Source organism: Rutilus rutilus (genome assembly GCF_951802725.1).
Source record: "Rutilus rutilus genome assembly, chromosome: 2".
NCBI lineage: Eukaryota > Metazoa > Chordata > Actinopteri > Cypriniformes > Leuciscidae > Rutilus > Rutilus rutilus.
The window spans coordinates 56,305,732-56,320,383 of NC_140210.1; the positions used below are offsets into that span (position 1 = coordinate 56,305,732).

Sequence of the window (14,652 nt, forward strand, 5' to 3'; positions counted from 1 at the left end):
TTAAGTAGCTTTTATAAACGTGCCTTAGAAAAAAAAAAAAAAAAAACACTGCTGATGTGCATCTCGAGACAAAACAACGACAGTGACATATTTTAAGATATGCCAGCGCAAGTTTCATTTAAAACTGACATTTTAGTCTGGACTAGGCTTAAGGCAGACGACACATCCAAATATGTGAATACTTGTTTATTTACTCATTTAGTTAATAATTTACTTGTTAATTTACAGGAAATGCTCAAAATGTGAACCGTTGACTATCATTTTGCGAACAATAGTTAGTCACATCGAAACACTGAGTCGGCGTTTTGAGTCAACGAAAACGTAGCGTTTTGAAGACAATGACGCATTTCTAGTCATGTGATGCAGTCATGTGACCAGTTCAGCCAAGATGGTGGACGACATCGTACAGCAGTTGTTTTTTGCTGCTCTCCGCTTTGACAGCCTTGTTAAAGATTGATGTCAGTTTGTACATTCTGCAGATATAGCTTTTCTTCAAAGGAGACGGAGGTTTACTCGCAGTTGTTGTTCAGCGGCGAAACTCGAGCGGAGATTTTAGGATAACTTTGTGCGTGTAACTGTCGTGCCCGAGGAGAGGTTACAGATTCTCTGTATCATCTGAGTGAACTAACATATTTCGAAATCTTTTTTTTGAGAGAACCAGAGCATGTGAGCGGAGGGGAGCGGGAGCGGGCGGATCTTGGACAGAGCGCAGAGCGGCATTTTTAAAAGGACGGAGCGTCGCCTTATATCCCGCTCCAATTTCGCTCCAATTTCGCTCTGCTCACACCACGAGTCTGAAGCATGCTCAGTCAAACCTAAACCAGGATCCATCTGTCTTGCACAGTCATCAACAGTAGACTATTTTTTCAGTCAAAACTCGGCTCAATATTGGAATTCAAAAAGTAGGCTACTTCAAAAAGGAAAATGAGAAGTCACACTATAGTAGTAGGCTACTATTAATACAAATTTTGCTGATAATTTACTCACAAATTTACTACTTTAGAGACTTTGAAGCTGCATTGAGACGGACATTTGAACCTTCTTTGAACATTGGTATAGTTGGTTGCCATTGAAGTCCATTCTGTGGAGAAAAATCCTGGAATGTTTTCCTCAAAAACCTTAATTTCTTTACGACTGAAGAAAGAAAGACATGGATATCTTGGATGACATCGGGGTGAGTAAATTTATCAGCAACATTTTTTTTGAAAGTGAACTAATCCTTTAATAAAGGCCTTTATTGGTTATCCGCTCATTTGCATCTGGGTCCTATCTCTTGCAGAATTGTGACAAAATCGGCATATTAGAATGATTTCTGAAGGTTGCTACACTTGTGCTCACCTGCCTGCCAGAGCATGTGAGCGGAGGGGAGCGGGAGCGGGCGGATCTTGGACAGAGCGCAGAGCGGCATTTTAAAAGGACGGAGCGTCGCCTTATTTCCCGCTCCAATTTCGCTCCGCTCACACCACGAGTCTGAAGCATGCTCAGTCAAACCTAAACCAGGATCCATCTGTCTTGCACAGTCATCAACAGTAGATTATTTTCAGTCAAAACTCGGCTCAATAATGAAGTTCAAAAAGTAGGCTACTTCAAAAAGGAAAATGAGAAGTCATACAGGTCAGGTGTACTATTAATATAACTAACTAACAATGATAATGTGGTACAAGAAAACGAATGTGGAGACATCGTTTCAGTCAGCAAAGATTCATTTTGGAATCTCAAAAGACACATGGGGGAAGAAAACGCTGGGAAGAAAACAAAAGGTTAGCAAATTGAATACGGTAACTTGTAACAAAGTGTAAATTAAATATTATTTTTTTTCATTCAAGTAGACCTAATGGTTCGTTTTATTTAGCCGAATTTGTGTCGTCCGTAATAATATTTATATTATTAGGCCCATTTATTCGTTTAATTTTACAGCAGTTTGTGTGTATGAAAGCCAATTTAAATTTTAATCGTGCGCGTTGCGCAGAAGTTCACTTATCAAAATTATGGCCTTATAGTTTATTTACTTTTAAAAAATGTATCATATTTTTGTTTATATAATTTTTATTTAGATTATTAGGCCCATTTATTCGTTTAATTTGACAGGACTTTTTGTGTAGGCGATATTCCTTCTTACATAGGCCTGTAATTTGAAATAAAACATTTCTATTTGAAAAATGTTGTTGTTACTCATTAGTTATTTAGGAGGTAAGGCTGTGGTCTAAGCTAAAAGTGATATACATGTAGATTTTTTTCCTTTTTTGGAGCGAGCGGGGGGTGATTTGAGTGGAGCGTGAAGCAAACCTCGTTGAGCGCTGAGCGATAATGAGCGGAGCGGCCTGATGTAGCTTTGAGCGGGGGAGCGGAGGGGGGAACAGTTCCGTGAGCGATGAGCGGAGATTCTCACCGCTCCACTCCGCTCACATGCTCTGCTTGAAACCATTTTAAACGTGACTGGAATATAATACAAATACTCAATGGTGTTTTAAAGTGAGCTTTAAGTAAAAGTGTAATATTAATATATGATATTGTGTCATTTAGCTTGAGGCTACCTGTTGAGCTAATGCACCTGCTGCAGGAGCTTCTCTATTCCATACAATCATTTATTTATTTATTTTAAGAATTTTCAAGAACAGTTATTTTTTGTTGGTTTTCTAACAAGACTTAATAGATGGATTACTCTCGTATAGTGGAATGACAGAGATTTAGATGGTCAAGCAAAGAATACAGGACTACAGGCTATAATGGCTGAATTCAAGGAAAAGAATAAGGATGAAAGAAAAATGAAGATTAAGTCTCTCTCTTGCAAATGTGTTAAATGTTCGTCGATTTACATGAATGGGCCATTTCTCCTCGCCAGACATTAGTCAGAGACTGTAAATGGGTGTTTACAGGGCAATAAAATATCTGAAAGCATCTTATCAGCCTTTTCTAAAACTTCTTCAAATCCTCCCATGATATATTCTCACAGGCTTCATAAAATGCATCATTTTAGAGATATCATCCTCAGATCTGAAATGAAGCATGACCACACTTTAGTTGTGGTTATAAGTTGATGTCCTACATTCAAAAAAATATTTTATACATTTAAAAAAAAATATTCTTAATATTTGTTGTTTTTGTTCTGCTATAGCATTCAGACTGGATACCTAAACATTGAATGCATACTAAATCATTTATTTTAATGGTTTGTCTGAAAGGGTAAGTCTATAGTTAGTCAGCTTGTTAAATGTGAATATAGTGTCTTCTCTCCTCTGTGACAGTAAACTGAATATCTTTGAGTTGTGGACAAAACGAGACATTTGAGGACGTCATCCTGGGCTTTTGGGAAACACTGATCCACATTTTTCTGACATATTATAGACCAAACAACTAATCGAGTAATCGAGAAAATATTCAACAGATTAATCGACTATGAAAATAATCCCAAATCCCTAATCATTATGTACAAGTGCATTGCATTGGAAGCCCTGGATATAAGCCTCCCTCTCTATCTCTCTTAAATATTTTTGTTCTCTCTGTTTTATCATTTAGTGAACTTGATAGAGTTCAACCATATTATTCCTTCTTGACTCTCTTTAACAAGAACTTAGATTAATGTATGAATTGAATAGTGATTGTGTGATCTATTCAATCAGCGTATGAATCTCAACAATGGTTTTACTTAAGATCTTAAACTCTGGTTTAGACTAAGTCTAGGACTATTTAAAACCATGACAGATAAGTCAGATTTCTGTTAATCTGAAGACAAGGCTTTATCACTCTCCAGGAAACCGCCCCATAATGTCTTTTCATCAGTAAATCTGGATAAGACTCATTGAGCTCATCCTGAAACTGTACATTGAGCTCTTTCTGCCAGTAGGAGGCAGTGTCACATTGAGCTTGTGGATTGAGTAGAGATGGATTGAACTAAACTCTGTAAATGAAGTTGTGTTGGACAGAATAGAACAATGATTGTATCTTAAACTTGAGAGATTGATTGAACTTGATCTATTAAAAAGCCTCAAAATAGTATCTATGAGTTCCTGGATTTCATAACGCTGATGAAAGTGTTGAAAGTGGCTCAAGGATGATTGTAAGGCAATTGCACCATTTTTTTCCATTGTTGGATGGTTTTCATTGGGATGTTAAATATTATTTAATCAAGAAAGAGACATGGTTTTCCTTTCACACAATGTTATGCATTTTCAATGTCATGTGTTTTCCCAGAGCATTTGTGCCATCATCAGGTAAAATAATTACCGCAAAGAAATTAATCTTCTGGATGGAAAAACTTTTTTTTTTTTTGACAGCTTAATGTGCTGATCAGTGTCTGATATAGCCTAGTTTTATTTATTTGACATTCTCGTGTAAACAGAAATCTCAGCTACAGTTTATTTTAGTAATACTAAAAAACATGGCAGTGCCACATCAGGGCAAGAAAGGACCGTTATTTACCACAGTTCATCTTTAGAGAGCTGAACTGATTCAGACACAGAAATGCAATAATACACGATACGGAAACGTTAGGAAATCAAGTGGTGCCGTGAACAAATCAAGTGCAAAAATAAATTACTTACATCGTGGACATCAATTTAACAATTTAACTTTAACCATAGAGAAAACATAAACATGATTCACGTTCGTAGCTGCACCACATAATTCAAGCTTGTTTTTGATATAGAAAAAGACGGAGAAAGTTTGCTGTAGACACGATATATCTACTGACTAGCGTTTCTTCCTGAAACCTGTAGGAGTCGCTGTGACGCTCTTCAGTCCGCCGGTAAAACCACTGAAGAAGAGGAAGCCTGGCGCTCAGACTGAGGTGTGTTGTTTTTAACTGTTTGTGTGATTGTTGATTTTCTGTCTGTTGTGTTTTAATGAGCTTTAAATTAACTACTTATTCGCATTTATCATAAAAAAAAAAAAACGAATTAGCCATGATTTTACCACAGTAACCATATTTGTAATAATAAATAACAGTATAATTGTAGTTGTAAACACACATTTACTGTTTCTTACTACAGTAGCTGTGTTTTAACTGTGATATTTACAAAACCAAAGTTAACACGTTGTTTAATTTTCTAATTTTGATTTTAAATAAATTTTCAATGCTGGACACTTAAATGATGCTTTGAAACGAGTACAAGAATCACATTATCATGTTAAATTTCTGAAATCTGTGTTTAAATCCAGCAGCTAAATTTAAGTTTTAGATATTGGTAATGTGTTGTAATGATATATTTACAATAGTGAATTTAAACATAAACATGCCTAAACATAGGCTGTGTTTATTTTATATCTGTAATTAATATTATCTACCTGTGTATTATTCTCAGAAATTGCAATAATTTTCTTATTCTGTGTAGTTCTGTTCTCCTTCATTATCGTTACTCATTTTGAGTTTAAATCAGTGTGAGTTCATTATAAATGCCTCTTGTAATAAATATGTTGTGTTTGTCTTCAGATGTTGACCATGAGAGCGCAGATGGATGTGATCTGCTGTAAATCAGTAGGAACTGATCTGTCCATGCTGGATATTGAGGATTTCATCACTGAAATCTGTCAGCTGAAGAAAGAGGTGGCGTCACTGGAGGCAAAGCTGAGAGAAAGAGGAGACAACCCCAACAGAGAGGTTTGAGCAGCTCATCATTTCATCCTTCAGCTCAATCAAGCCAAAGCTTTGTTAGCTTCTCACTTCTTAAGTAAACAGCAAAATATGCAAACAAATAACCAGTATAACCACTAGAGATAACTCCTGAGTAATGAGGCTAATATCAACAAGTTGTTCTTTATTTGTGTTGATCTATGATGTGTTTGTCAGGATCTGGAAAAGGTTTCAGTGTGTGTGACTGATGGGACAGAAGCTCAGGATTCAGTCTGGAGATCCAGAGACACACAGGACTCAGAGCTCAGCCTCACTTTAATGTGTTATACTGACGCTCAGGATCATGGATCCGCTGATCAAACCTCTGACTGTAACGCTGGAGAACAGCAGATGAAGATGTGCTCCGTCACACTGGAGGACTGCAGGAACCTGATAGAGAGACGAGGAGAAGAAACCACAGCAGAGGAACAACAACAGAGCCACGACGAGGAGGAGGAGGAAGATCAGAATGAAGATGATGAAGGAAATGATGTTGAGGATGAAGAAAATGAGGATGAGGATAATCGAAATAATGACAGTGATGATTTCATTCCTTCAGGTAAGTATCTTCCATTTATGATCTTTTGTTATGGCAAATCATAGTCAGAATGTGTGTAAAAATTTAGTTAAAGCTGCAGTCCGTAGTTTTTCCTCATTGTCGCCATCTCTGTTTGAAATCTGCAATTGCAGTTATTTGCGGAATTATCAACTTCACGTGGGTTGTGCCTCGGCATGAAACAGCACGGATGAATCCAATGTTTTGAGGAGAGTGTGTGGCGGTCAATCACCGCGCCGGTGTGGATACGGGCATTCAGAATCACAGAATATACTTTATATGATCTGTATGTATCTGTATCTGTATCTGTATGATTATATATAATCAATATTAGAAAATACTTTTTGGAAGTATGACCAACATAAGATTTTTCAACAGAAAATGACGTCTGAACAAGTAAGTAACATCCACTTTTGTTCTGATCAACTAATGGGAAAAAAAGCATTGCAGTAAATCGCTGATTAAATCCAACGATCGCTTATCATATCATGTCAAACCGTGCAAATCATAGAAGAGCAGTTATTTTGTACAAACAAATAACAATCATAGTGCTATGAAATAAACGGTGTATGAACGGAATCCCTGTTATGCATAAACGTGTTATAATATAACATAATATAAACATCTTACGACAGGAAAATTTTCACTTTACCGATCTGATTCAGATCCAATACTTGACAACGGAGGAGGCGGGTTTGAGGCGAATTGCTCCCTCTCATAGCTAGCACAAAAGAATTCATATTTACCATAATAGCAAAACGAGAAAGGCACAACAAAGGAAACTCCGTAACTGTGTAAATTAAGCGAACAAGTGCGAGCTACTGTTACGTAATGAATGTCGTACCTGTCTAGCAAAAAAAAAAGCCGTCTCTGAACCCCTTTAAAACACGGAGTTCACGCCATCTTTCAAAAGCCCTGCTGATGTTTATCCTTGTTTTCGCATGGGCCGTTGAAGTCTCTTTTTTTCCTCTAGCCACTCTGAAGTCTGAAGTCTTTTGGGTTTTACAACTGGTAAATCTCCTGTGGTGACTGTCGTTTGAAACATTCTGGATCCGCCATAAGTTTAATTATTTCAAGCGCTGTGAGAAAAGGCTATAAATCTCCACCTTGAACATCCTCACACTCAATATAGCCGACTAGCCGAGACTCCTTTATGTGGACAGATGTGACGTAATAACGCAATATAGCCGACTAGCCGAGACTCCTTTATGTGGACAGATGTGACGTAATAACGCAATATAGCCGACTAGCAAGTAGATTCCAGAAGAGGCATTTTCTCTTATCCTTGAGGCAGTTGTGTTTTCCTTTCCTGGTATGAGCAAGAGTGTCCGAACAGTAGCTGAGCAGGAAGTAATCACGATAAGTTTAATTATTTCAAGTGCTGTGATAAATCTCCACCTCCAACATCCTCACACGCAATATAGTCTACTAGCCGAGACTCCTTCTTTATGTGGACAGATGTGACGTAATGACACAAAGACATGCTCGAATTTCCCGCGGAAATCCACCAGTACCACTGGAATTAAAATCATTATTAAAAGCTAACCGATTTGAATCGAGCTATAAGGCAAGCAGAGAGTTTTGAACACTGGCTGGTTGTTTTTATTTTGGATCATTTTTAACACAAAAAATTACGGACTGCAGCTTTAAAAATCAGTTCCGAAATCAGCAGGTGCAGACATTAGTTACTGTGAACCGATGTGTTGAAAACACTGTATCATGAGCTGCATCACAATTTCACATTTATCTTGATTAATTTTTAAGCTCTCGAAGTTATGGAAAAATGTAGACAGATATTATAGAATTTCATGATGGTAAGTGCATGATTCATTAAATCTATTTGTTGTAACGAATACGACTTTGGGTTAATTTGAATTAGCTCAAGAATATAGGGAATTTTGGAAATATTAATAATTATGACTCATGGTCATAATTCATAAGTCGCATGTACATTTATTTTATCAATTATCGAGATTACCTTGTTCTGTAACTGGTCTGATCGTTATTCGTCCAGCGAATAAATGTAAGATCATCACAGTTAAGAAGGGGTATTTACAAACTCCGAGAAAGTTTTATCTTCTGGCCACAAACATCAAACTTTCTGAGTTTATGAATTAAAACTACTGAATGTAGTCTGTAATATCGAGCTTGTAGCTAGATCTTTTGTTTCATTGACTTTATAAAAGTGGGCTTTCAAACACAGAGACAGTGAAAAGTATTTATGAATTTTAATAAATGTAAAAATGTAAAACTAAATCAAATCAAGTATATTTGTATAGCGCTTTTCACAATACAGATTGTATCAAAGCAGCTTCACAGTATTAAAATAATATAATACAACAAAGTTTGTTTCTAGTGGAATTTATTGATTGATAGAATAAAATTAAATATCCCCAAAATATCCCCAACTGAGCAAGCCAAAGGCAACAGTGGCAAGGAACCGAAAAACTCCATCAAGTGACCTAATGGTGTCCTAAAACTCCATCAGGTGACCTAATGGAGAAAAAAAAACCTTGGGAGAACCCAGGCTCAGTCGGGGGCCAGTTCTCCTCTGGCATTTATGAACTAGAGGCCGGATTGTAGTTTGAACTGTGAGATTAACAATATTATATGAATGCCTGGCTGAAAAGATGCGTCTTTAATCTAGTTTTAAACTGGGAGAGCGAGTCTGAGCAACGAACACTATCAGGAAGGCTATTCCAGAGTTTTGGAGCCAAATGTGAAAATGCTCTCCCGCCTTTGGTTGATCTGGATATCCTAGGTATGACCAAAAGCCTTGAATTTATTGATCTTAAAGAGCGCGATGGATTATAGGGTGATAGAAGATCCATTAAATTGACTGGAGCTAAGCCGTTTAGGGCTTTATAAGTCAGTAGCAATACCTTATAATTAATACGGGACTTTATAGGTAGCCAATGTAGTGATGATAAAATCGGTGTTATATGATCATATTTTCTTGATCTAGTAAGAACTCTAGCAGCGGCGTTTTGGACTAACTGTAGCTTGTTTATTGAGGATGCAGGACAACCGGCTAATAAAGCATTACAGTAATCTAGTCTCGAGGTCATGAATGCATGAACTAACTTTTCTGCATCAGAAACTGATAGCATATTACGTAGCTTAGCAATGTTTCTAAGGTGGAAAAAGGCTGTTTTTGTAACATACGAAATATGATTTTTAAAAGACAGGTTACAATCGAGTATAACACCCAGGTCTTTTACTGTATAGGATAAAGTAACAGGACATCCTACAATGTCAAAGTTGTATTGTGAGAGGTTCTGTGGGCGTTTTTTTGAACCGATAAGTATTACCTCTGTCTTGTCGGGATTTAATAAAAGAAAATTACGCGTCATCCAATCTTTTATATCTTTAACACACTCTGTCAATTTGGATAATTTACCGTTTTCATCCGGCCTTGATGAAATATAGATTTGAGTGTCATCAGCATAACAATGGAAACTAATTCCATGTTTCCTTATAATATTTCCAAGTGGCATCATATATATTGAGAATAACAGAGGGCCTAACACAGATCCCTGCGGCACTCCATAGTTTACTGGAATTATGATCGATTTTTCTCCATTTAAATAGACAAAATGGTAGCGGTCAGATAAGTATGATCTAAACCAGCTTAATGCTTGTCCTTGAACACCAGTATAATTTTGTAGTCGATCTAAGAGTATTGTATGATCTATAATATCGAACGCAGCACTTAGATCAAGTAAAACTAGTTTTGAGATACAGCCTTGGTCAGAAGCTAAGAGTAAATCATTTGTTATTTTAACTAGCGCAGTTTCAGTGCTATGATGCGGCCTGAATCCTGACTGAAACTTTTCATAGATATCATTTTCTTGCAAGAAAGAGCCCAGTTGAGTGGACACAACTTTTTCTAGTATTTTAGACATAAAAGGTCTAAAACTAGAGATTATATGAGCTACAAATACAAACGTACGTAAAAATACAAACAATAAACACAAACACACATTTAACCAAACAAGAAAATACGTGATCAGAATAAAATTAAATGAAAGAAAGAAAGAAATAGAGAGAAGGGAAAAGCTAGTAATTATTACTTACAGAAACCTAAGTTCACGAGACACCTGGAACAGCTTTTATCAGATATACTTGCGATTTTTTCTTCTGTTCGGGTGATGCTGAGAGGCAGGAAAGCGCGGACGGTGTCCTGTTTCTGCTGCGTCTTCCGGTGCCGCGGGAAGTTTAAAAAGGCTCACTGAATGTAACGTTACCGAGAAAGTTCAGATTCGTCTTCCGGGAGGGAAGAGGCAAAGATATCTTAGTTGCATAAAACGGCAGCTACGACTCGAACATGTGTTCGTCCGAGGAGAAGGCCGGAGAGCCTTTCCAGGGGTTCCTGGAGAAGCGTTGCTGGGGAGGAGAGGAGGAGGTCAGAACAGGGATCAGAGAGAGATCAGAGGGGGTTTCTGCCTTTTAACAGACCTCTGTTTGCGCCTTCTCTCCGAGGCCCAGCGAATCAGATTGTTTTTTCTGAAGCGGGAAAAATTATCTTTGTGTGAAGAAAAACACGCCTCCTTTGACCATGTGTTTTATGAGGGAAAGGATCATATTTAGAAATATGATATTTCCTGGAACAAATGCATATTATTGTACTTTGCAGTCAAGATTCGACTCCGTTAGATGAAGAGGATTACAGAGATATCAAAAATAGAATATAGACGTTGTAGCAATGCACAGATACATTATTATGCATTAGTATAGGCATTTTAGTTCTATTCATGTTACAATAGGACATATATGCTTTCCTATGGTTTACACACACCTCTTAACACAAAAAGGGATATATTTAGTACATTTAAAGGTCCCGTTATATGCCCCTTTTCACAAGATGTAAAATAAGTCTCTGATGTCCCCAGAGTGTGTATGTGAAGTTTGAGCTCAAAATACCCAACAGATCATTTTTTACAGCATGTTTAAATTGACATTTTTTGGGGCTCAGAAAAACGAGCTGTTTCAGTGTGTGCCCTTTAAATGCAAATGAGCTGCTGCTGGACGACCCAGGGGGCGGAGCTTCATGAGCTCGCGCTCAGTCTGTCAGGACAAATTCATCTCACGGAACCCCTTTTTAGATTTTGCCGTAGTCGACTGACAGTCGAACCTTTTTTTTTTTTTTTTTAGATAGCAGCTAGATTTTTTCCATTTCAAACAAAAGAGCTAAAAAAAAACTAAAAGAAAAACATGGTGTGTAACAAATACCTTTTATTCATTTAAAGCCAGATGAACAAAACATATCACACATATATCATAACATTTCATAAACATGAGGAGCAATATGAGAGAGAAATTTGGTGATCGTTGTTTAGGTACATTAAACCACGTAAAGCTTTTTCACGCCCATGAGAACCGTGTGGAGTCAACTCACAGCCGCTCCGCTGCCCTGCTGAAAATGTGAAGCAGAAACGCATCAGATAACGTCCATAATAATTGGACTCTGGGTTCGATTTTTTGACCATTTTCAGTGGTTATGAGGAGCAATATGAGAGGGAAATTTGGTAATCATTGTTTAGGTACATTAAACCACGAAAAGCTTTTTTCACGTTAGGACTTAGCCTATATATAAAGCCCATGAGAACCGCGTGGAGTCAACCCACAGCCACTCCGCAGCCCTGCTGAAAATGTGAAGCAGATTTTTGAATACAATTTTATTTAATTATTATATTATTTATACTCTAACAACAACATTACACACTAACTAAAGTTTGAAACATGGGATCACGTAGAACGGGACCTTTAAGACTTTATTGGTGAAAAGTCTTTTCCTGTGGTGGGTTTCTGTTTGAAAGTCCACGAGTGTGTGTGTGTGTGTGTGTGTGTGTAATGTCACGAGGCTGTGAGGTTGGGGGGAATACCAGCCAAACTGGCGCTGGCAAATTGGTCCTCGTGGGGCAATTATTAACCAGCAAGGACAAAGACGATGTGTTTTGCCATCACATGATCCACTTAATGCGAAAAGCAGATGTCATTGTTGCTACATTGTGTTCATTTAAAGTTAGACATTTTAATACCTTTTTCTTTTCAGATGTGAATGGCGGTTCATCTACTGACGAGGAAACAACCTCTACATCAAAAAATCAGCTGAAGGTCAAGAGTTTCTCCTGCGTCACCTGTGGGAAAACATTGAGCTCTCAGGGACATTTAGCGAGACATGAGCGAACACACACAGAAGAGAAAAGCTTCACATGCAAGAGATGCAACATCAGCTTTCCTACCTTAGAAGAGAAGAGGCTTCATTCAAAAGAGCACAGCTTGAAGGAGGAGTTTCACTGCGAACAGTGCGGGAAGGATTTTTTCACCACTCCATCTAATATGAGAGCTCATATGAAGACACACACTGGCGAAAAGACTTTCCACTGCAGCGAGTGTGACAAGTATTTCAGCACCAAAGGGAATCTTGATGCTCATAAGCGAATCCACACGGGCGAAAGGCCGTACAAGTGCCCTCACTGCGATAGAAGATTCATGTATGGATCCCATTTGAAGAAGCATGTGCGCGTTCACACCAACGAGAGGTCGTACCAGTGCAGCGAATGTGGGAAAACCTTCACAAACTCAAGCTGTCTAAAGTCACACCAGAAAATGCACTCTGAGGAGAAACCATATCAGTGTTCACACTGCGATAAAAGATTCCGTCACAAATCTCAATTGACTTTGCATGAGAGGACTCACACCGGAGAGAAACCGTACCTGTGCTCCTACTGCGGGAAGAGCTTCTTTAATCCGGCTCATTTTGGACTTCATCTGAGAGTTCACACTGGAGAAAGACCGTATCACTGTAGCGTTTGTGGGAAGAGTTTCGCTAAACAGAGTGCCTTAAAAAATCACCAGCGGATTCATACAGGAGAAAGAACGTTCAAGTGTTCTCAGTGTGACAAGACGTTTGCTCGGTTAGACGTCCTGAAGACTCATGAGCGAGTTCATACAGGAGAGAAGCCTTACCGCTGCTCCATCTGCGACGAGAGATTCGCTTATTTAGGTAGTTTTCAGACCCACCAGAAGAAACACGCTAAAGAACAAACTGCTCCTGAATCATCATAGTGTCTTTTCATCAGTAAATCTGGATAAAGGACTCATTGAGCTCATCCTGAAACTGTACATTCAGCCAGTAGGAGGCAGTGTCACATTGCGCTTTCATGTGGTTTTGAGAGAGTTAGAGAAGGATTGAAGCAAACTCTGCAAATGAAGTTGTTAGACAGAATAGAAAAATGATTATATATTGAACTTGACCTATTAAAATGCCTCAAGATAGTATCTATGAGTTCCTGGAATTTCATAACGCTGATAAACATGTTTTAAATGTTAAAAGTGGCTCAATGATGATTGTATTTGTTCCATTGTTGGATGATTTTCATTTAATTTTAATTAAAAAATGAAGTTTTATTTCATCATGAAAGAGCCATAGTGTTCTTTTCACACAATGTTACTAATTTTCTATTTCATGTGTTTTCCCAGAGCGTTTGTGCCACCACATTACACACGTCAATTGAAGAGAGTTACAGACCTGTCTCTCTCCTACCATTCATAGCAGAAACACTTGAACGAGTTGCTTTCAACCAAGTATCATCTTCCTGTCTCAGAACAACCAGCTGAATGTCAACCAATCCAGCTTCAAGAAAGGGCATTCAACCGAGACTACATTACTGTCAGTCACAGAAGCCCTACAGACCGCAAAAACTGCTTCCAATATCTTCAGTCCTCATTCTCCTGGATCTGCTGCCTTCGACACTGTGAATCATCAGATCCTTCTGTCCACCCTCTCATCTCTGGGCATCACAGGAACTTCCCTCCACTGGTTTGAGTCCTATCTCACAGGTAGGTCCTTCAGGGTCTCATGGAGAGGCGAGGTATCCAGAACACATCAACTGACCACAGGGGTTCCCCAGGGTTCAGTTCTTGGTCCCCTCCTCTTCTCCATCTACACCACATCACTGGGACACATCATAGAGGCACATGGCTTCTCCTACCACTGCTATGCTGATGACACACAGCTCTTCCTCTCATTTCAACCAGATGATCCCACAGTAACTGCACGGGTCTCAAGCTGTCTGGCGGACATCTCGACATGGAAGAAGGAACATCACCTGCAGCTCAACCTGGCGAAGACTGAGCTTCTCGTCCTCCCTGCCAATCCGTCTCTACAGCACGACCTCACTATCCAGCTAGAATCAGCATCAATCACCCCATCAAGGTCGGTCAGAAATCTTGGAGTAATATTGGATGACCAGCTGACCTTCACAGATCACATTACAAAGACAGCTCAATCATGCAGGTTTGTACTGCACAACATCAGGAAGATCAGGCCTTTCCTAACTGAGCATGCAACACAACTTCTTGTCCAGGCCCTGGTCATTTCTAGGCTTCATTACTGCAATGCTCTTCTGGCTGGACTTCCATCATGTGCAACTAAACCTCTACAAATGATCCAGAACGCTGCAGCTCGTCTTGTCTTCAACGA

At 38.6% G+C, this 14,652-nt stretch overlaps 2 protein-coding genes across 2 annotated transcripts in view; both read left to right on the forward strand.

Annotated features, from left to right (window-relative positions):
- Nucleotides 1–460: 460 nt before the first annotated feature.
- The window catches only part of LOC311286376 (uncharacterized protein), a 274,251-nt gene continuing 260,059 nt past the window's right edge, over nt 461–14,652 (forward strand). The window contains exon 1 of the mRNA XM_084402576.1: nt 461–594. The gene's annotated coding sequence lies outside the window, so the exon portion shown is untranslated. The remainder of the gene's footprint in view (nt 595–14,652) is intronic.
- Nucleotides 4,714–13,587, forward strand: LOC311286382 (uncharacterized protein). The gene is made up of 4 exons (XM_084402584.1): nt 4,714–4,786; nt 5,429–5,596; nt 5,786–6,167; nt 12,220–13,587. Exons 2-4 carry the CDS (start codon nt 5,429–5,431, stop codon nt 13,233–13,235), a joined length of 1,566 nt encoding a protein of 521 aa, XP_084258710.1. The 5' UTR covers nt 4,714–4,786; the 3' UTR covers nt 13,236–13,587.

Excerpts from the sequence above, each read along its gene's own strand:
- LOC311286382 (XM_084402584.1), top strand. The coding sequence starts at position 5,429 with ATGTTGACCATGAGAGCGCAGATGGATGTGATCTGCTGTAAATCAGTA. Across the intron at positions 5,597-5,785 it reads GAGACAACCCCAACAGAGAG|GATCTGGAAAAGGTTTCAGT; the intron begins GTTTGAGCAGCT and ends TGTGTTTGTCAG. Across the intron at positions 6,168-12,219 it reads TGATGATTTCATTCCTTCAG|ATGTGAATGGCGGTTCATCT; the intron begins GTAAGTATCTTC and ends TTTTCTTTTCAG.